Source organism: Aethina tumida, chromosome 2, assembly GCF_024364675.1.
Source record: "Aethina tumida isolate Nest 87 chromosome 2, icAetTumi1.1, whole genome shotgun sequence".
NCBI lineage: Eukaryota > Metazoa > Arthropoda > Insecta > Coleoptera > Nitidulidae > Aethina > Aethina tumida.
The window spans coordinates 26046196-26068369 of record NC_065436.1 but is presented as its reverse complement, the minus strand read 5'-3'; the positions used below and the strand labels follow the sequence as shown (position 1 = coordinate 26068369).

The window sequence follows — 22174 nt, the reverse complement described above, 5'->3', positions numbered from 1 at the left end:
GATTTAAACGACAATATTTCAGATTCAACTCTACTTGGATTAAGTGGAGTAACAATTGAATAGAAATAAATGCATGGATAAAACTTTGCATGAATAGTTTATAAGAATCAATGCATGATTTAAACGACAATATTTCAGATTCAACTCTACTTGGATTAAGTGGAGTTTCTATCAATTAGAAATAAGTGCATGGATAAAATTTTGCATGAATAGTTTATAAGAATCAATGCATGATTTAAACGACAATATTTCAGATTCAACTCTACTTGGATTAAGTGGAGTATCAATTGAATAGAAATAAATGCATGGATAAAACTTGGCATGAATAGTTTATAAGAATCAATGCATGATTTAAATGACAATGTTTCAGAATAAATCAACTCTACTTGGATTAAGTGGAGTTTCTATCAATTAGAAATAAGTGCATGGATAAAACTTTGCATGAATAGTTTATAAGAATCAATGCATGATTTAAATGACAATATTTCAGAAAAAATCAACTCTACTTGGATTAAGTGGAGTTTCTATCAATTAGAGATAAGTGCATGGATAAAATTTTGCATGAATAATTTATAAGAATCAATGCATGATTTAAATGACAATATTTCAGATTCAACTCTACTTGGATTAAGTGGAGTATCAATCGAATAGAAATAAATGCATGGATAAAACTTTACATGAATAGTTTATAAGAATCAATGCATGATTTAAATGACAATGTTTCAGAATAAATCAACTCTACTTGGATTAAGTGGAGTATAATTTGATAAAATTTTGCATGATAGTTTATAAGAATAAGTGCATGCATTAAATGACAAAATTTCATTGCATGGATAGTTTATAAGAATAAATGCATGTGATAAATGAAAAAATTTCAGCATAAATAAACTCTACTTGGATTAAGTAGAGTATAAATGGATAAAATTTTGCATGATAGTTTATAAGAATAAATGCATGATTTAAATGACAATATTTCAGATTCAACTCCACTTGGATTAAGTGGAGTATTAGTCGAATAGAAATAAATGCATGGATAAAACTTTGCATGAATAGTTTATAAGAATTAATGCATGATTAAAATGACAATATTTCAGAAAAAATCAACTCTACTTGGAATAAGTGGAGTATCAGTCGAATAGAAATAAATGCATGGATAAAACTTTGCATGAATAGTTTATAAGAATCAATGCATGATTTAAACGACAATATTTCAGATTCAACTCTACTTGGATTAAGTGGAGTATCAATTGAATAGAAATAAATGCATGGATAAAACTTTGCATGAATAGTTTATAAGAATTAATGCATGATTTAAATGACAATATTTCAGAATAAATCAACTCTACTTGGATTAAGTGGAGTTTCTATCAATTAGAAGTAAGTGCATGGAAAAAATTTTGCATGAATAGTTTATAAGAATCAATTCATGATTTAAATGACAATATTTCAGAAAAAATCAACTCTACTTGGATTAAGTGGAGTTTCTATCAATTAGAAATAAGTGCACGGATAAAATTTTGCATGAATAGTTTATAAGAATCAATGCATGATTTAAACGACAATATTTCAGATTCAACTCTACTTGGATTAAGTGGAGTAACAATTGAATAGAAATAAATGCATGGATAAAACTTTGCATGAATAGTTTATAAGAATCAATGCATGATTTAAACGACAATATTTCAGATTCAACTCTACTTGGATTAAGTGGAGTATTAATTGAATAGAAATAAATGCATGGATAAAATTTTGCATGAATAGTTTATAAGAATCAATGCATGATTTAAATGACAATATTTCAGATTCAACTCTACTTGGATTAAGTGGAGTTTCTATCAATTAGAAATAAGTGCATGGATAAAATTTTGCATGAATAGTTTATAAGAATCAATGCATGATTTAAACGACAATATTTCAGATTCAACTCTACTTGGATTAAGTGGAGTATCAATTGAATAGAAATAAATGCATGGATAAAACTTGGCATGAATAGTTTATAAGAATCAATGCATGATTTAAATGACAATGTTTCAGAATAAATCAACTCTACTTGGATTAAGTGGAGTTTCTATCAATTAGAAATAAGTGCATGGATAAAACTTTGCATGAATAGTTTATAAGAATCAATGCATGATTTAAATGACAATATTTCAGAAAAAATCAACTCTACTTGGATTAAGTGGAGTTTCTATCAATTAGAGATAAGTGCATGGATAAAATTTTGCATGAATAATTTATAAGAATCAATGCATGATTTAAATGACAATATTTCAGATTCAACTCTACTTGGATTAAGTGGAGTATCAATCGAATAGAAATAAATGCATGGATAAAACTTTGCATGAATAGTTTATAAGAATCAATGCATGATTTAAATGACAATGTTTCAGAATAAATCAACTCCACTTGGATTAAGTGGAGTATAATTTGATAAAATTTTGCATGATAGTTTATAAGAATAAGTGCATGCATTAAATGACAAAATTTCATTGCATGGATAGTTTATAAGAATAAATGCATGTGATAAATGAAAAAATTTCAGCATAAATAAACTCTACTTGGATTAAGTAGAGTATAAATGGATAAAATTTTGCATGATAGTTTATAAGAATAAATGCATGATTTAAATGACAATATTTCAGATTCAACTCCACTTGGATTAAGTGGAGTATTAGTCGAATAGAAATAAATGCATGGATAAAACTTTGCATGAATAGTTTATAAGAATTAATGCATGATTAAAATGACAATATTTCAGAAAAAATCAACTCTACTTGGAATAAGTGGAGTATCAGTCGAATAGAAATAAATGCATGGATAAAACTTTGCATGAATAGTTTATAAGAATCAATGCATGATTTAAACGACAATATTTCAGATTCAACTCTACTTGGATTAAGTGGAGTATCAATTGAATAGAAATAAATGCATGGATAAAACTTGGCATGAATAGTTTATAAGAATTAATGCATGATTTAAATGACAATATTTCAGAATAAATCAACTCTACTTGGATTAAGTGGAGTTTCTATCAATTAGAAGTAAGTGCATGGAAAAAATTTTGCATGAATAGTTTATAAGAATCAATTCATGATTTAAATGACAATATTTCAGATGCAACTCTACTTGGATTAAGTGGAGTATCAATCGAATAGAAATATATGCATGGATAAAGCTTTGCATGATAGTTTATAAGAATCAATGCATGATTTAAATGTCAAAATCATGACAATAATTCAACTTTACTTGGATTAAGTAGAGTGAATATGAGTTGAGAGTAAATGCATGTTCATAGGTATGAAAGCATGCTTTAAATGATAAAATCTTGACAATAAATCAACTTTACTTGTATTAAGTGGAGTTAATATACATCAGTTGAGAACAAATGCATGCATAAAACTTTGCATGGATTAGTTCATAGGAATAAATGCATGCTTTAAATGATAAGATCATGACAATAATTCAACTTTACTTGGATTAAGTGGAGTGAATATACATCAGTTGAGAATAAATGCATGCATTAAACTTTGCATGGATTAGTTCATAAGAATAAATGCATGCTTTAAATGATAAGGTCATGACAATAATTCAACTTTACTTGGATTAAGTAGAGTGAATATGAATTGATAATAAATGCATGCATAAAACTTTGCATGGATTAGTTCATAAGAATAAATGCATGCTTTCAATGATAAGATCATGACAATAATTCAACTTTACTTGGATTAAGTGAAGTGAATATACATCGGTTTAGAATAAATGCATGCAAAGAACTTTGCATGTATTAGTTCATAAGAATAAATGGACGCTTTAAATGTTAAGATCATGACAATAATTCAACTTTACTTGGATTAAGTGGAGTGAATATACATCAGTTGAGAATAAATGCATGCATAAAACTTTGCATGGATTAGTTCATAAGAATAAATGCATGCTTTAAATGATAAGATCATGACAATAATTCAACTCCACTTGGATTAAGTGAAGTGAATATACATCAGTTGAGAACAAATGCATGCATTAAACTTAGCATAGATTAGTTCATAAGAATAAATGCATGCTTTTAAATGATAAAATCTTGACAATAATTCAACTTTACTTGGATTAAGTGGAGTGAATATACATCAGTTGAGAACAAATGCATGCATAAAACTTTGCATGGATTAGTTCATAAGAATAAATGCATGCTTTAAATGATAAGATCATGACAATAATTCAACTTTACTTGGATTAAGTGGAGTGAATCAGTTGAGAATAAATGCATGCATAAAACTTTGCATGAATAGTTTATAAGAATAAATGCCTGCATTAAATGACAGAATTTCAGAATAAATCAACTCTACTTGGATTAAGTGGAGTATCAATCAATTAAAAATAAATGCATGGATAAAACTTTGCATGAATCGTTTATAATAATAAATGGATGGTATCATATTTGCATTATCATATTTGGGTGTTTAAATAGTTCTTTCTCTGATTAAAAGATTGAAAGAAAATTTTTTTTTCTTTTCTTCGTTGATCGTCAAAACCTGCTCACACCTAGACCATGATGACCCCACCAACTATTGGAAAGACCATAAGGCAACAAGTAAAGGGAATTAAAGGTAATAATTCATAATTTTAATTATCCATGAAGCTATATTAATTGAAATTTTTTGATTAATTTCAGGTTGGTCCAGAGCGAGACTAGTTAACCTGGCAAGTGGCAGCACAAAGTAAGTTTTTGAACATGTTGATTTTAATTCCAAATCGTTTTGCATCATGATCTTTTGATTTATATATAAATAAGTTTTTGAAAAATGTTTATGATTTTCAGGAATGGTTTATTTTTATTTTTTTTATCTAATCTAATCAGATATTCTTTTCAGCTCAAATAAATTAATGATACAGTTGTGTTAAACGTTTGTTTGTTATTATTTTCAGGAGTATTGTATTCGTTTATATGCTTTTTAATTAATACTAATAAGGCTCTCTCTTTCAGCTTAAATAAATAAAAGAAAATTTAGTTCCCCCTTGTTGTTGGTCAGTATTTTTTTTGCAGGAATTCATAATAATTAATAATTTTAATTTATTTACAGATAATAGAGTATTTAGATTTTAGTAAATTGCAACTTAGTGTAAGGCTGCATTTACTCAGCGAGGATTAGTATTTTCGCCGTAAATGCAGCGACAAGCTCACCTACAAATTACTAACCCAAAATTGTATTTTAAATTGTAAGGCTTGTCATAGGATTTTCAAAATTGTACTTCTGCTGCAGTGATACAATTTTGAATTATGTCCTATCTGATGACGCACGAAATGCAGAAACAAGCGTGAATATAATTATGGTATTTTACAATATTATATATTAATTAAATAAAAAACAATTTTGCTTAAATATTTTATTACTAAATTAAATAATTTCTGTTGGGCCGTAACAAATTGACAACCACCTATAAAATTAAGTTGTCCTTTTTATTTCAAATTAAAAAATAAATACTCTTTAGTATTTCAAGAAAATTGTCTAAATATCGAATAAAAACAAAGGTTTGTCTTATTCTTTCCAAAATTAAAGATTTCAATAAATTTTTATATGTGATTGAAGAAAGAAGGATGTTTGTTTTAAAAGTTGAAACAATGATTTTTCATAAAAAAATATTTGAATTTATAAATTACTTTATTTCGTATTATACTAAAATTTAAACTATATTGTTTCATTATTAAAAAATATATTATATATATGTATATGTTTTAATTACTTAATTGATAACAAATTTTTTAAATTTTTTTGTACCTTTGGTGGGTTTGAAACATTTTTCTAATTACAGTGCATTCGCTAAGGAATAGGTAATAACAAATTGAAGTTACTCGAAAATATATATTTATAACTTAATCACTATAAGTACACTATATAGTAAAAATTGTTTTAAATAAATATAAAATATATAATTACAAATTTTAATTTTTATTTTATTCATTGTAATCGTATTTAGATGTATTTAAATGATTAAAAGATATAAATAGAACGATGTGTCCCAAAATGTAAATAATTTCTATTCTAACATACCAAAATATAATAATATCCTTCGTTAAAATCACAAAAATCAGTTTTAAGAAACATGGAACATCACGACACACATTTACAAAGTTACCTCGATGAACAATTTGTGAAAAATATTGAAAACTTGCGTCTGATTCTTATCTAAATCTAAAAGCGTTTAAACAGCAAATATTGTTTTCTGCGCCTACGACCAACAGAAATGCACAAAAAAACACTTGTTGTAATTCCTGAAAAATATACGTACACCTGTGACCTATTTAATTTATTTCGTATTATTTTGAACTATATTAGTAAAAATTACAATTTAAAATATAAAAGTGTGTTTTCATTAGGTCAAATTAATTCAAAATTTTTCTTTGAATATTTTAGTATAAAATGAAATTTTATTTTCGACTCTCCCTATTGTCTGCTATACAAATTCCTAGTTAAATTGTAGAATATTTAATTAAAAATAGTAATCAGAATTTTATTGAATACATTTGGATAATATTTTAAATGAATAGTTAAGTAGTATTCTTTTGTAAAATATTAATTAATTATATTAATAATATAATGTTTTATTTGTTTATATTTTATTTGAATTATATTAGTAAAATTTATAATTTAACATATAAACTTAAATTTAACAATATATTCATTAAGCAACAATTTAAAACTTTTGTATAATTCATAAAATCCATGGTTGAAATTTTAAAATTCGAAATTACACTTAAGTACATTAATTGGTATAATTAACTATTTTATGTTAAAATTTAATATTAATAAAAACGATACTAATATGTACTTGAATGTTAAAGAAATTTAAAAACGAAATAAATAAATCGTCAATTCAAATCTTATTGAAATCATTCTCAAACAACAAAAATCCAATTTTCCCCTTCTCCTCTCTAAAACAATTGAACACACGTGCCAATTTGCACAGCTTACTTGACGGCGCATCCGCCGATCGTTACTTTCATCTTTCTCCAAAGTGATTATGTATTTATTTTTCTTTAATTTTGCGGGGACAAATGCAAATTGGAAAAATGTCGAAAATCCGACACGGGACTGGTGACGCGTCTTATTCCAACCAAAATCAAAAATTTCTTCGTCCACCGTCGACCAATATAATTGAAGATACGTCAAGGTATGAATTATTATTCAATTTATTTACATTATAGAAAATTATATTTTAAAATATATTAATTCGTTGATGTTATTTCCCTCAAATTTTTACATCCAATAACTTTTAAAGGGTAATAGTTACAAAAAAATATAAGATACCCTCTTTGTAAAGCATTCAATTTCCTACAAGAAATGTAAATAGGAATTTTCTGGACGATCACGCATTGTCTATATATATTTCTATATAAAATAAAGAACTCATCTTTGAGAAGAGCATTTTTAAAGGTGCGTAAGAACCAAATTTTCAGTGTCGGAAGTTAAACAAGAATAGTCGATTATTTTGGTCCATCCTACCGGTCATATTTGTCAAATTCTTTGATATCATTTTTACAGTGTTTATATTAATTGATGTATTTGCAGTAAGAATATTTTGAATATTACATATACGTAGTGTTAGTTTTAATCCTAGTATTCAGACATCTAGAGGTACTATTGTGTTTTATTTTACTATTATTTAATATTATTAGTAATATATGTAAATTAACAAACGTTTTATGGATATGTTTCTTAAAACAAAATTTTTATTAAGAACAATTCAAATAATTCATTCGGAGTTTGAAAATAGGACTGACTAATAGAAATGTTACATTATAAAATTATAAAAATATCAACGACTGTGAATTTCGCGTTTTATATATTTATACATATATTAATTTCAAATTATTTATCAACAACAATGTTCTGAATTCGCACCGAGTTTCTTATTCCCAAGTTTATGTAAGCTATAAGAACACTTGTTTACTTCGCGACTGATATGTGGGTCCACGGCAGTTGCGTTCCGATTCAGAAACCGAACCGTGCCGAGTCCATAGGTGTCGAACGTGTCTAATGAAAATAACCAATGCTCAGAAAGTCGGTTTGCTGAATGGCCACACTGCCGCAAATCGGTGCCGTGTGCAAATGGAACAACGTTGTAAGTCAATGAGCGGGCGCGATAATTTAAAAGTCGGCTATTTTTAGGAAACAAACAACTTTCCCGGGTCAACTCAAACAACGTTACTCACTACAATTTGGTGCCGTGTGCAAATCCGAACAACACCGTTGTTCGAGAAACGGGCGAAATGTTTTGTAAGTCGTCTATTTTTAGATAATAAACAACATTACCGTGTTGTTTCGGGAATGTTGTTTTGCACACGGTCAACGTTGAGAACTATAAAACAACAGCGTTGCTGGGGTATGGGCAGTCTATCGCCCCCGGAACTATCCAGACAGATACAAGAGGCCCTCCCTCTTGGCTGTCTGAATGATTAAGTTCCCATCTGCCCTTCTGGGTTATAGCTTTTAGAGCTGGTCCCCTATGGAGAGTGGTTTTTAGTCCGTGAGAATCGGACACTAGCCTCCGAATTCCGTTCAGGAGTGCGTCTATTAAGATTTTCCACTCTCTAGTCCAAAAACAAAAAAAAAAAAAAAAAAAAAAAAGGGTATGGGCAGTGCCAAGTATCGTGTTGTTTTGTATACACATCAACCCAAAAAATGACTTCAGGTAAGAAATTATATTTTTTTCTTATTTTAATTTATATTCTTTCTGTTTTCTTAATATTTTATTAACTTTAATTAATTACTGATCTTAGTTGAAAAAACCTACAATCCTACCCAAGAGGTATTCTGCAAGAATGATTCGGTTGGAGAAAATTGTTGCAAGAAAGGTATTTTTTATTTATTTATTAACAATAATATGTTAGTCACTCATAATTATGTTTTTGTAGATAATTCTAGAAAATGTCGTGAAAAGTGCGAAACTAATTGCCCGAAAACTAACTGTGGAAGATGCTGCAAGGAAAAGAACTGTTGCTCATTACAAAAGGACTGTTGCAGTAAAAATGACTGTTGTACAAAAGAACAAAATAAATGTTGTATGAGAACCGATTGTTGCGTCAGAAGTGAGAAATGCTGCCAGGAAAATGAATGTTGCTACAAAGGTATAATTTTTTCACATTTTACTTATAATCTTGACTGTAATTATTTTTCTTTTCTAGAAGTTGATCCCACATGTAGAAAATGCTGCAACACACAAGAATGCTGTCAAAACAAAACTGTCCAAGAAAAATGCTGTTAAGAATGAATATGATGAATTAGCTATATGGTTCTTATAAAATATGTTTGTTAATTATAAATTAATTTATTATTTAAAAATGGTGGTTTATTTTTTTCCTTAAAAATAATTAAATATATTACAATTATTATTAAGAAGTATTATTAAAATTTAATAAACAAACCTGAAAAAATATTTTGTTTTATTCAGAATTAATTTCCCTCAATTATGTGCTAATAATTACAATAATAATTATCCATTCTCAATCCATTACACTATATACTTACAAAATAGTACAATCCAACTTCGATAAATGGAATTATTATTTGCCATAAAAAGTTCAACTTATCATAGGTTATCAAATAAATATACCAGGGTGGAGGATAAATAGTAGAGGTCATCGACCATACTCTCTCAAAATGTATAGTATAAGTTATTCTAAAGGTAAAAGGTATGAAAGACCTTTGATTATTTATTTATCTTGGAGACATATTTTTTAATATAAGCATCTAGCCATGTCGCTTACAATAAAGTAGTGGTAAGTCACAAAATAATTCTCAGCTCAGCTCAGCTCTTTGGCTGTACCAAAACTGAAATATTAAAGGAAATAATAATTCAATAAAGATTTCTTAAAAAGTTCGACTTAACTGAATTATTTGCAATTTGTGTAAATATTTAAAAAATATATTATTTGACGAGACATTCGATAGGATGGATAATTTATTAGGTTAAAAACACCCAGTTTACAAATTAAATATTAACAATATGTTTGGTTTTTTTGCCTGTACAAAATTATGTATTTATGTTATTATATGTATTTTTATAAAACATAAATAAACAACTCGTCCAAAGGTACTAATGGTATTAATGAAACGGGGATTAATTATATCAAACAATAACCCAGTACTGACACTTTTTTATTCTAGGAAACTTTTAAGATACGTTATAAGTTATACATGTATATAGATATAAAATACATAATAAAACATCCTTAACCCATAGATAAATCTACTATTGTTCTTCCTGTTATTCTACTTGCTCTTCTTGTTGTTCTTGTTCTTCCTTCTTTTCAGATGCTAAAATGATAAGTAAATAATAAAATATTCAACGCAGCAGTTTTAATATTACGTTTTTTGCAGCAGCAAGTCTCGCAATCACATTTTCCACGACAGCAACGGTCACTTCCTCTACAACAGTTACACTTGCACTTTTTGCAGCACGGTTTTTCTCCAGCTAAAAAAAATAATCATCATATACTACTCATACTGCGTATGTAATGCAGTAATTACCTTTGTTGCAAGTACAATCGGTGCAATCACATTCTCCACCACATCCTCCCTCCTGACAGCATTTGCAGGTGCATCCTTTGCAACACGCTTTTTCCTGGGCCTTTTCTAAATAATTAATTAAATTAATTACACGTGATTGTTACGCGTGTCGTGAATTTAGTACCTTTCCTGCAACAGCAATCAGTACAATCGCATTTTCCTTGGCAACAAGGACCTCCTTTGCAGCACGGGCACTTGCACTTGTTGCAGCATTCTTTCACGGCGGATTTATCTGCTGATTAATGTTTAATGTATCGTATTTTTATAACTATTTGGAATTTTTCGACACGTACTTACTGTCGGAATCGTCTGACATTTTTTGGTGTCATTTGTCTAATATGAGATGACTTACGTACCTACTAAAAATAATAAAATACAATTACTCACCTCCTTTGCAACAACAATCGTCACAAGTGCAGTTGCCACTACAACCTGAATCGCCCTTACCGCATCTGCACTTACATTCACTAGAGCAAGATTTGGTTGATGCCTCCTCTGGAATTAAACAAATTATGTACAGATTTATAATAACAAAAAGACAAGTATAATTAACTCACCACCTTTACAGCAACAGTTCACACAATTGCATTTTCCTTCACAACCTGAATCAGCTTTGCAACAGTTGCACTTACATTTGCTAGAGCAAGTTTTAGTTGATGATTTCTCTGAAATTAAACAAATTACAAAATTAATTTTATTTAATTTATAATAACAAACAGGCGAGAATAATTCACTCACCATCTTTACAACAACAGTCGGCACAATTACATTTTCCATCACAACCCGCATCTCCTTTACAGCAGCTGCACTCACATTTACTGCAGCAGCACTTGTTTGCAGATTTTTCTGAAAGTAGGCAAATAATTTATCAACGATATTCAATTTGCATGTGTATAATCGGATATTAACTCACCATCTTTACAACAGCAGTCGGTGCAACTACATTTTCCATCACAACCTAAATCTCCTTTGCAGCAACTGCACTTGCATTTGGTGCAGCAAGATTTGGTTGATTTTTCTGAAATTACACGTCATTCAATATAAAGGTGTGCAATTTCGAAAAATTGAATATAATTCACTCACCATCTTTGCAACAACAATCAGTACAATTACATTTTCCATCGCAACCCGCATCTCCCTTACAGCAGCTGCACTTGCATTTGTTGCAGCAGGACTTGGTTACAAGTTTTTCTGAAATTAATCAACTGTAGGATTTTATGAATCGTAAAAAATCGATGACAATGGAACCATAATTTTTCCCTTAGTAATAGCAAAACGTTTAATATATATATATATATATATATATATATATATATATATATATATAATATATATATATATAAAAAATAAATATATTGTAGTATATAAATAGTTTACTTACCAGTTGGATTCATGATCTTGATACTTTTCACAAACTGAATAATTATGAATAAGCTTTACGGTTTTATAGTGTTTGAATCAGCCGTGTGCAACTTGTTACTGATACATCAAGGTACTAATTTCGAATAATTTATTGTAGTAAAATGTAAAGTAAAATGCAATAATTAATTAATTAATTAATGTTCTTCAAATAGAAAAATACAAATTTTGTGTTTAAACTAGAAATATAGAGAAATATTTAATTTATTGTTACAGTTTTGCACACGGCACAGTTGTATAAAGCTCCACAGTTCACAATCATTGAATGTATTTACAATTTAGTTCATATCATCAGTATAATTTTGAAACTCGCAATTTGCAGGTCAGTTTCATTATTTAGTACTAATAAAATTATAAAATAAAAACTTCGTTCAATAATTTGGTTTGTTTTATACAGATTTATTTATCACCTTAGGTTTTCATAATCTTGGTTAAAAAGAATATAAACAATACTATTCTTCGAGAGTTGCTCTAGGACATTCGGCTTCAGTTTTCGGTAAGGACTCACTACGTTTGACTAAGATTTGGTATTCATCAAGCATAGTCTGAAACGAATATTGAAGATTTTCCAAATTTTTTACGTGTGTCTCGATAGTTCTTCTCACACCCGGAATTTGATCAGTAATCTCCTTTAAGAACTTCTCCATTTCGTCTAATTTTAGTGTCTTCTCATCAATCTAAAACATAAAACTAAAAAAAAGTATTGTTAATAAAATCAAACTTTACCTCCTTTTGAATTTGATCGAGTAGCGTAGTATCCAAAAGCTTAATTTTATTAACATATTCTTCGACCGTTGGTGCTAATTTATCTTCGAATGAATAGAAAGGGGGAGGAATTTCTGAGAAATACTCTTTGGAAAGTTTTTTTATTTCATCTATATCAAAGAGCATGTTCATTTTTTTACATAATTCTACAAATGTCTTCAATTAATAAATCAAATATTATTTAGTTATTTAAGTATTACCTTCAAACAGTTTCATTAGAACATTTTTGTTAAATTCTATGACTTTCAACAAAGAATCCAAACTTATTGCTAGATTCTCACAAGATGTATTCAATATTGTAGATATTAAATGTCTAACGAGTTCGTGGTTTGTCTGACTGTCCTTATAAACTTTTTTTAATTTACTTTCGTTAAAATCACTTTTTGACGAATCTGCAAATGAAATTGAAAATATAAAAATATAATCAATATATAAATTAATTACCAAGTTCTTTTTCTAATTCTTTTAATTCCTGGACCGAATCTCTAAAAACAATTAATTATAATTAATTATTTACTCGAATTAATAAATCCTTACTCTAATAGTTTCATTTTGTTTTCAGCACTCGTACATATTTGCTTTGAATTATTGTACTCAATTTCGTCTATTTCACCTACAACTTCTTGCAATTTTTTAATTGCGTGGGCCTTCTCCTCCTCTGGATTTAACATTACTTGAATTTTTTTAACTTCGTTTATTAAGTTAACTAAATTGTGAAATCTGCTTATTAAATCATTGAACTGGTTAAATTTTGTGTGTTTGGGGTCCGGTATTTTAAAAGAGGATGGAGGTGGTGGATTTTTTGAGATAATTTCGTCAAGATATTTGAAGCACTCCTTCGGTTCACAATCTTGAGACAAGGTATCTAAGAACAAAAGTTAATGTTAATGTATATCTGCGTATGATGTACCTAAATGAATTGGTTTTGTGTAAATTATAATATTATCTCTAAATTTATTTTCCATTGTAAACATATTAGTTTGTATTTATAGAACATCTCTTATCACTTTTGTTGACCCTGTTGAAATCAATAAATTAAATTAAATTTAAATGGTTTTAATGTACTACTTATAACTAATATTTTAATTTACTAAAAGTTCGAAGGTTAAATATTATAAACATACCTCTTGAAGCCAGAATAAATAAGAATGTTACAAACAAATTTATAATTTTCATATTTCTCTCACTGTCTAAATTTACCGTTATATTGTTTAAAACACAAATAAACCCATTTTCCCCTTACACAGTCCTTCCCTTGCAGATAGCTTATCGTGATAGACAATCAAAAAAGAAATTCATTTTTTATTTTTAAATGTGTTGTTTAAACAATGATAATGTAGATAATATTTATGAATGGGAAATTAAACTATAATCGTTTTACGTACATTGTTACATTATTTAATACCCTTCCTGTATAAATCAAATTTATGAAATACAGAGTTTTTGTCACAGTCTTCTTAGTAAACATATAAACACCACCATGTCTGGTGTGTTGTTCGTAATTTGCATCCCATCAAGCGATCACGAATTAACTTTGTTAAGAAAAAAGAAACGAAAAGTAACTATAGGTTGTCCCGAAACTGTGCATTACGATCGTAACAGCTCTTCGAATTTCCTCCATTATGTTTCACCCGTACGTCAAGCTGCAAGTCCTTCAAACAAGAAAAAACAACACAAATCAATGGAAAAAGTAAATTACACATTCAATCATAACGATCGTATACACACATCTTAAATTTTAGATCCTCGAAAATGTGATAAGCCAGCAAGCAATTAACAATGCCACATGGTGCAGAGGAAACAACACCTTCATCCAGGTCACGTTTTCCGTGGAGTCGAATGAGGACTGCGACAAAATCCTGAAGGAACTCCAGGAACACGGAATTGGAAAAAAATTTAATTCCGTCGTCAGCGTCATTCCGTGTACCGTTCATTTTCACTCCAGTCCCAACAACACGGATCCGGAGAATGAAGAAAGTTGTTCTGAGTAATCAAATCACAATGAGTATTTCACGTTTAGTTTGGTTCGTGTGTTGTAGGTCATACAAGGAACACACCACAGCTTGGAACCGATTCGTTTCATCCGTCAGGTCCAGATTAGCAGTGGCCCATGTTGTGGAAAACGTCAAGCATCATGCCGCTTTAACTTTCGATTTCATTTGTCTTATTTTGATTTCCACGTAAATCATTCGTTTCTTTTACTCTTCTTGATGACCGTTAAATGTTTTGTTTTATAGGACGATGTGTGCTATTGGACTAACCGAGAACAGCAATGTTTATCTCATGTCCAGTGTTTTAATCTGTCCAATGATGGTAACACAACATTCTTTGATAATGCCTTCAAAAACACTTGAATTTTTTAGGGGCCTGTGATGGCCACCACTTTTGGGTCGGTGATACAAGATAGAGGACTGCAAAAAATTGGAGTCCAAAACGAATTACTCGGCCTTGGAATAGCGATGATCGTCGGTTTCTGTTACGGATCAGTTATATGCATTATAACAGACAAATACGGAACTCAGGGGTGGCCTACCTATGAAATGATATCTAGGTAATTGGACGGGCTATTAAGAAAAACTTTTATGTGATTTAATGGTTGCAGGGGCGAATTACGATCTTTATGGGTTGGATGTTTGATTGCTCTAATTTCTGGAGCAGCTGTAGCACTTGGCATCTTGAGTGATAATATTGCCTCTCTTGTAGGCGTAGCAATTTCCACATCTTTGATGCCTCCTGCTGTAAACGCAGTAAGTTGAAATTTAACTGATTTTCCTGTTCTGTCAGTCTGATGCATTTAAGGGGCTCTTATGGTCAATGGCTTCTGTTTATTATATAAAAGGTGACGAAAGTACCAGATACTCCTCGTTATCATTCATAAGCCAATATTCGGATAATAAGGCCTTGGAATTGTTAGCACTAGCTGGTGTTAGTGTATGTTTTACAATCGTAAATATCGTTTGCATTTATTTAGCAGGAATCTTAGTATTTAAAGTAAGTATAACCAAATATATCCAATTTTATATATAAGATAATTGCGTGTTTTCAGATAAAAGAAGTAGCGCCTATAGCTTCAAGAGATCATCATCGCAGAAGATTTTGGAATCATGATATAAAAATAGCAAGAGACTTTAACAAGATAGATTGCCAAGACTCTCAGCATTTATACGACACGTTATACAAGGCGAATTTAAATGAGAACGATTGTCTTTGCCACTCCACAGATTTGGCACACGAAAACTTTAAAATCAATATAAAAAGACCAGAATATACTTGGTCACCCTGCATGCCGATTACTAAGAGACAATCGAAAGACTTTTGGGAAAATCGGACCGGCCCAGTTAGGTTTAAAAACACGCCGAAGTATAGGAGGTTGTCTCAGATTTTCAATCAAAATAATGCTGATTCGGATAAATTTAATATTAGTTCTCAAACAAATGAAAAAACTCCATTACTTGGAGATGGTGGTGAATGCAGTTCTAGAAGCAAAAGTTTTTTAACTAAAACCAAGGAATTTATTGTTACACCTTGTGATGAGGGTGCTCTGAATGTTTAATTGTTTGTTGTTGTTTAATGTTGAATTAATAAATCATTTAATATTCGAAAACCTTTGTCATTATTTCTGAATACTAATTTGGTTTACCAGGTAAACTGTGCCTGGAACACCAGTTTAAGTATATTAGATATAAATAAGACTAATTCGCATTTAATTATCGTTTAAAAGGAAAATATCAAATTATAATTATTAAATAGTTTCCAAAACTATATTTAATCCTTATCTAACTAGTCTCTAAAAGGGAGACATCAAATTATAATTATATAATACTTATTTAAGTAAATATTTATCAAATAATAAGCAAAGTTAATCCACAGATTAACAAATAGGTAATAAATATATCTTAAATTCGTTACATATGTATAGGAAAAGGAAAAGTAGGAAAATGGCCAATAAAAAATATATATAAAAAAGAATGTTATGTTTATTCGTAATCACCACTATGGTGAACTCAATATTTACATCTTATTCATTCAAATTAGCGAAATTCCATAACAAAAAAAATATATATATATCTCACAACACAAGATACAAAATTAATAAATAAACAACTTATCGCAACACGTTTATAAATAAGGATTTATTTCACAATAGTCCTATTACTGTACAATGTACAAAATGAAATGGAAAATGTTTTATGAAGTTGTGAACTTTATATATAATATCAGTCATTTGTACCTGTTTATTCTGAACCCGTAGAACGTTTCACTTTACGTTGTCTAGGACTTTGTTTTGGAGACTTTGGCGATTTTTGGAGTTTCTCCTTGTTCAAACTGGCCAATGTTTGTTTTGGAAGCCAATCATAATCGACGTTGTTGGGGTTGTTAGTTCCGGTCTCAATTGGTGCCTGTTTGCGAGGGCTGGTACGCTTCTTACCGACAGACAGCAGAGTTTGTTGCCCAATCACCAAGAACAGAACAACCAATGCGGCGAGGAATACGTACAGGAAGAAAGTTTCTCCATCAAGACCTAAATAATAATCAAATTAGTAACTAGTTAATTGTTAGATTACGATTTTAGATACCTTCTTCCAGCTCAATGATTTGGACAGTCTCATTAAACACAGCCTCTTGGAAGGAGTTGCCAGTAGAATCGTGGTATGCCAAGTTGATGTTCAAACCAAAAGGCCTTCCAGCAAAGGACTCAGATGGGATGAAACTGTAGTGCAGAGTAGCTTCTTGTTCAGGAGATACAATTTTGTTATAGCCAATTGCAGAGAAGTTCTGAATGTAGAAGTTGAAATCCATGGGGTACCTGAATGAGGCTTCCAAGGAGTCTACCACAAAGGGGTTCTTGCCTTTGTTGCGGAAACCTACCAGAAACTCAACTGGAGAGCCAGCAGGAATTTCTGAAATAAAAAAATTAATTTATTCACTTGCATGTTGGGACTTTCCCTATTTATATATTTATTGTATAACATATTGAGGTGATAAATTTCACATTTATGTGGTATATTTAGTAATGTATTTACCTAATTGAGAAGCTCCAATATGAATTGGCTTGACAAATAATAACGTCGTGTCTGCATCTGGTGAAGCGTTTGTTTTACTATCATCTTCGTCCTCATCTTCAGCTCCAGCAACTTCTTCAACTTCAGCTTCTCCTTCAACATCTGCTTCATCTTCTAAGGGATCTTCCTCAGCATATGATAACATCTTATTGCCTACAATATGAAAGTCATTGTGAACATATGCTACAGTACTAAAACCGTATTTTTTTCGGCAAAATTGCTATTGAATCGTTAGATTCTTCTTTAAGGGAAACAACACTATCCAAATATGAACAGAAATACAGTTGAAGAAAATACAATTGCCACGTCCGTGTCCATAGATGTTTTTAATGTTCAGCAAAACAGTTTCATAACGTAAAAACTAAGAACTCACCATTTTCGAAGGTAAATATCACAGCTGGTAAGACCAATAGGGCCAAAAGAAAGAATTTCTTCATGTTTACTTTGAATTTTTACTGAACTTAAGTCACTAATTCCCCCCGGCTCGGTGCCAAATAACTGTAGTCCGCCAGCAACTCAAGCTTTGCTTTCTATTCCAACTGGTGATACGTGGAAGCTGGCGTACACATGGCACCCCCCCCCTAAAATGACGTCGATTGACAGCGGCCAACGCACCAATCGGTTTCCAACAACAACGGTATAATTCCAAAAAAATAAATATTCCTTACATTTATTAATTAATATTTATTTTTGTTAAGTCGTTATAAATTCATATTTTATTACGATCATATTTTGTTATATATATTTTAACATTATTTAAAAAATAATATCTGATGACGTCACTGGTTTGCAACCTACCGGGAGTCCTCAGAAACTAAATAAAATTGCTAGGTTTCTTTACTTGTGTATATAGACTTTTACTTAACCTGCTTTCACAAGTCAAAGCCAATTTGAAATTGGATATTTTAAAATAAGTATTAAAATGGTGTTTAAGTGTCAGGAAGACTCTTTTTTAAAAGAGGTAATTATCAAAGCACTTAAATGTTACAATTACTCACTGTCATGCTTTAGTTTGTGTCCAAAGTCGTTTCGTGCAAAGAGACCGAAATATGTCTAAACGAAGGAGGAAAAAAAGTAAACAAACCGGGATATGAAGTTATTCTTGAAGATACCATAATTTTTCCTGAGGGAGGCGGACAGGTAATAAATGTGATTAAGTGATGTAATACTGTTTAAACTAAAATTTAAATTAGCCTTCTGATCATGGTTTCCTGAATGAGATACCAGTAAAGCAAGTAATTCGAAGGGAGGACATTGCTATACATCTTACAGAGAGCCCATTAAATGTTGGTGATACAGTTAAGCAAACAATCGATTGGGAAAGGAGGTTTGACCATATGCAGCAACACTCTGGTCAACATCTTATTTCAGCAGTTTTGGAAAAAAAATATAAACATCCCACTATATCATGGTGGCTTGGTGAAGATGTGTCATATGTTGAATTGGGTAAGGACTTACTTTAATGCTTATTTTATTATTATCTGATAAGATATATATATATATATATATATATATATATATATATATATATATATATATATATATATATATATATATATATATATATATTGTTTTAAAAAATATTGTAGAATCCACTTCTATTCCTCCAGAAGAAATAAAAGACGCCGAAAAGTACTTAAACAAACTTATTAGAGATGGTTTGAAAGTAACAGTTCAAGTTTATGGTGAAAATATTTCTGAAGAAGAACTTAAAGAGGTTTGCCATTATAATAAATTGAAACTAATAATATATGAATTTATTTTTAGGCTAGAAGTGTTAGAGGATTACCAACAGATCATAAAGGTGACATAAGAGTAATAAATATTGATGGAGTTGACACTAATATGTGCTGTGGGACACATGTTACTAACTTAAGCCAGCTTCAAGTAATTAAGCTGTTGCATACAGAAAAGAAAAAAGGAAGGATCATATTATATTTTCTAGTTGGAAACAGAGTTTTAAACAGGCTTGCAGCTTCATTGGATAGGGAACAACAAATAACTGCACTGTTGAAGTAAAATTAATTTATAGATTTGACACATATGAATCTAAAAGTTGCTTTTAGGGGTGGACCAAATGAACATGTTGGTTTGATTGATAAGCTGCAGAAAAATGTTAAAACACAATCCAAAAATTTGCAAAGTGTATTGAAAGATATGGCTACTTTTATGGCTAACCAACTGAATGAAACACTTCCAATACCAGAATATTTTATATACCACAGATCTGGTGCAGAGCCTGATTTTATGAATCATTTTATCAGGGAGCTGGACAGGACAGATATTTTCTTATTCTTGTCAGTTGGTGATGACAAAAAAGATGGGAACATTCTCTTATATGGTATTGAGGAAGATGTTCAAGCTCTTGGTGACAAGTAAGTACAATTGAATTGATTTAAGTCTTTTTTACAACAATTTCTTTAATTAGATTATCTGACATTCTTGGAGGCAAAGGTGCACGAAAAGGAAACAGATATCAAGCCAAAGTTACTAAAATGGCTAACAGATCTAAAGCAGAAGATTGTGTTGTTAACTATTTTAAGCCACAGTCTTAAATTTCAGTTGTAAATTACATGAAGCATAATAAAGTCATTGTATAAAGTTTACTTGAATGTTTTATTCATCCAACTTGATTCACTTTCCTTATTATTTTGGATTTTAAAAAGAAACACACAAGTGAATGTAACGGTTTATTTCATAGCAAAGGTCTTTACATCGTCAAACGTCCGAATAAATAAACCACATCATCCATTTTTTGTTTTATAACGTAAAAATCCTGAAACAAAAATTTATAGGTTAGGCGATGCACAAAGTTTCCCACATAAATTAACAATATTTTTAATTATATTTTTACATACCTAAAGTACATCTATCTTAATCTTCTGGCTTCACGTTCAGATTCCAGGAGTGTGAGGATATCACCTTCTCTGACTGGTCCTTTTACGTTACGGATGATCTGACGGTTCTGTTCGCCGATGAATTCTACCTTTACTTGGGTACACTGTCCCTGGGATCCGGTACGTCCCAATACTTTCATTACACGGGCCAAAACGACTGGTTTATCCATATTTTTTGCTTAAAAAGCACGTGCGAACACAAACACGTTTACTTCTCAAAATGTCGGAAGTGAAAGAGCGACCGAACGTTCTGCGCGGTACCTCGATTGTATATCCTGTTATGAACCGGGAAATTTAAATGTAAATTAGTGTTTATTTATTTGACGGCTAATTTTGATAATGTGTTCTGATAGTTACGTATGATAAAAGCAAAAATGTGCTTAACAATTTTAAAACACCAAAAAAATATAAATTCGAATCGATATATTAAAATCAAATTCCAACGTGTGTTGGCAACGGTTAATTTTTGTACAAGTTACCAACTTAAAACACAATAAAGATGATGACATTTTACAGCTGTGCATAATATGAAGATGAAAAAGAAAATTTCCTGTACATATTCTAAAATGTGAAGTAACGTGATAAAAGACTCAAACTATGTACTGCCTCCAGTGGCTTATTCCAGTTTTGTTAATGCCAAAGCCTTCAAACCCCGCCCTGGTGCAAACTCATGTTATGTTTATGGTTCTCTATTTAATTGGATTCTTTCTGGAAAGGAAACCCTGCACAATATGTAGTTTAGTGTTTTTATCGGCAGTATTTCTAATTTGCTACAGTGGCGTCGGAAATTGTTTGTTTTGGGCCAGCTTTTGTGAGAAGGAGAATGGTTAAGACGTGGACACAGTCTTTAGTTTATTCAAATTGAAAAAGGCCGTTTGTCAATGCAATTATCTGGACTTCGTACCATTGAAAATTGATCTTAGCCAGTTGTTAAATATTTGTTAACAATGTTTATTTTGATATGTATATAATTCAGTTAGGAAATGCTTTTTTTGTATGCCAAAGACATGTTACTTTGTAACTTAAGTAACTTTTTATTATGTTAAAAATGTTAAGTATATGTTTGAGGCTCTCAATAAAAAACTGTAATCTTCCACATTTTGTTTTGTTTTATATGGAAAATACTTGCCTATTGCTGTGATCTCTTATTGTAGTATATTTTAGGTGTAAATTAAACTAAATTTCCCAAAACTGTATATATTTAGAATTTTGTTTCTAGAATTATTAGTTGCCAAAATGATGAGTACTATTCGCATTTAAGATTTATAAATATTTAAAAACCTGTCTTGAAAGCTTTCAGCTATATTTTGTAATATGTTTATAAAGTTCATAATTAAAAAAATATATATATAATTTTGCAATTTCAAATGCGTTTTATTTAAAAACTCAGGTGTGACATCTATACGTATATTTTTAAATCATTTATAAACATTTGTTCATGCCATCTATTACTGAAAGAGTTAAG

At 30.1% G+C, this 22174-nt stretch overlaps 8 protein-coding genes across 11 annotated transcripts; 4 read left to right on the top strand and 4 right to left on the bottom strand.

Moving 5' to 3' along the window:
* The first annotated feature begins 8066 nt into the window (after window positions 1-8066).
* LOC109607427 (keratin-associated protein 5-5) lies at window positions 8067-9355 on the top strand. The gene is made up of 5 exons (XM_049962466.1): window positions 8067-8390; window positions 8638-8688; window positions 8777-8851; window positions 8912-9124; window positions 9182-9355. The coding sequence occupies exons 2-5, from the start codon at window positions 8679-8681 to the stop codon at window positions 9259-9261; spliced, it is 378 nt and encodes a 125-aa protein (XP_049818423.1). The 5' UTR covers window positions 8067-8390; window positions 8638-8678; the 3' UTR covers window positions 9262-9355.
* Window positions 9356-10133: 778 nt separating this feature from the next.
* Window positions 10134-12013, bottom strand: LOC109607426 (keratin-associated protein 5-4-like). Of its 4 annotated transcripts, none has more exons than XM_049962463.1 (10): window positions 11947-12013; window positions 11649-11756; window positions 11479-11583; window positions 11304-11411; window positions 11126-11230; window positions 10953-11060; window positions 10690-10800; window positions 10527-10631; window positions 10366-10470; window positions 10134-10313 (listed from the first exon to the last, which is right to left on the bottom strand). In XM_049962463.1, exons 1-10 carry the CDS (start codon window positions 11957-11959, stop codon window positions 10264-10266), a joined length of 918 nt encoding a protein of 305 aa, XP_049818420.1. In that variant the 5' UTR covers window positions 11960-12013; the 3' UTR covers window positions 10134-10263. The 4 variants fall into 4 exon arrangements, with proteins under 4 accessions (XP_049818420.1, XP_049818421.1, XP_049818418.1 ...); XM_049962464.1 differs by having other exon boundaries at window positions 10690-10797; XM_049962461.1 differs by having other exon boundaries at window positions 11123-11230; window positions 11947-12010.
* Window positions 12014-12360: 347 nt separating this feature from the next.
* Window positions 12361-13981, bottom strand: LOC109604059 (uncharacterized). The gene is made up of 6 exons (XM_020020591.2): window positions 13874-13981; window positions 13287-13614; window positions 13194-13234; window positions 12950-13141; window positions 12711-12895; window positions 12361-12661 (listed from the first exon to the last, which is right to left on the bottom strand). The coding sequence occupies exons 1-6, from the start codon at window positions 13923-13925 to the stop codon at window positions 12437-12439; spliced, it is 1023 nt and encodes a 340-aa protein (XP_019876150.2). The 5' UTR covers window positions 13926-13981; the 3' UTR covers window positions 12361-12436.
* Window positions 13982-14208: 227 nt separating this feature from the next.
* LOC109604058 (uncharacterized) lies at window positions 14209-16353 on the top strand. Its single transcript, XM_020020590.2, has 8 exons — window positions 14209-14439; window positions 14492-14736; window positions 14789-14929; window positions 14987-15062; window positions 15113-15300; window positions 15352-15496; window positions 15549-15740; window positions 15796-16353. Exons 1-8 carry the CDS (start codon window positions 14230-14232, stop codon window positions 16300-16302), a joined length of 1704 nt encoding a protein of 567 aa, XP_019876149.1. The 5' UTR covers window positions 14209-14229; the 3' UTR covers window positions 16303-16353.
* A 355-nt stretch (window positions 16354-16708) lies between these two features.
* On the bottom strand, window positions 16709-18377 carry LOC109604060 (translocon-associated protein subunit alpha). The gene is made up of 4 exons (XM_020020592.2): window positions 18186-18377; window positions 17774-17965; window positions 17327-17650; window positions 16709-17271 (listed from the first exon to the last, which is right to left on the bottom strand). Exons 1-4 carry the CDS (start codon window positions 18247-18249, stop codon window positions 16985-16987), a joined length of 867 nt encoding a protein of 288 aa, XP_019876151.2. The 5' UTR covers window positions 18250-18377; the 3' UTR covers window positions 16709-16984.
* Window positions 18378-18603: 226 nt separating this feature from the next.
* On the top strand, window positions 18604-20418 carry LOC109604047 (alanyl-tRNA editing protein Aarsd1). Its single transcript, XM_020020581.2, has 7 exons — window positions 18604-18773; window positions 18824-18952; window positions 19006-19258; window positions 19402-19529; window positions 19580-19827; window positions 19879-20187; window positions 20241-20418. The coding sequence occupies exons 1-7, from the start codon at window positions 18735-18737 to the stop codon at window positions 20365-20367; spliced, it is 1233 nt and encodes a 410-aa protein (XP_019876140.2). The 5' UTR covers window positions 18604-18734; the 3' UTR covers window positions 20368-20418.
* Window positions 20419-20489: 71 nt separating this feature from the next.
* On the bottom strand, window positions 20490-20962 carry LOC109604046 (40S ribosomal protein S28). Its single transcript, XM_020020579.2, has 2 exons — window positions 20671-20962; window positions 20490-20588 (listed from the first exon to the last, which is right to left on the bottom strand). The coding sequence occupies exon 1, from the start codon at window positions 20877-20879 to the stop codon at window positions 20682-20684; it is 198 nt and encodes a 65-aa protein (XP_019876138.1). The 5' UTR covers window positions 20880-20962; the 3' UTR covers window positions 20490-20588; window positions 20671-20681.
* A 237-nt stretch (window positions 20963-21199) lies between these two features.
* LOC109604048 (bladder cancer-associated protein) lies at window positions 21200-21798 on the top strand. Its single transcript, XM_020020582.2, has one exon. It carries the CDS (start codon window positions 21307-21309, stop codon window positions 21538-21540), a length of 234 nt encoding a protein of 77 aa, XP_019876141.1. The 5' UTR covers window positions 21200-21306; the 3' UTR covers window positions 21541-21798.
* Window positions 21799-22174: the final 376 nt, after the last annotated feature.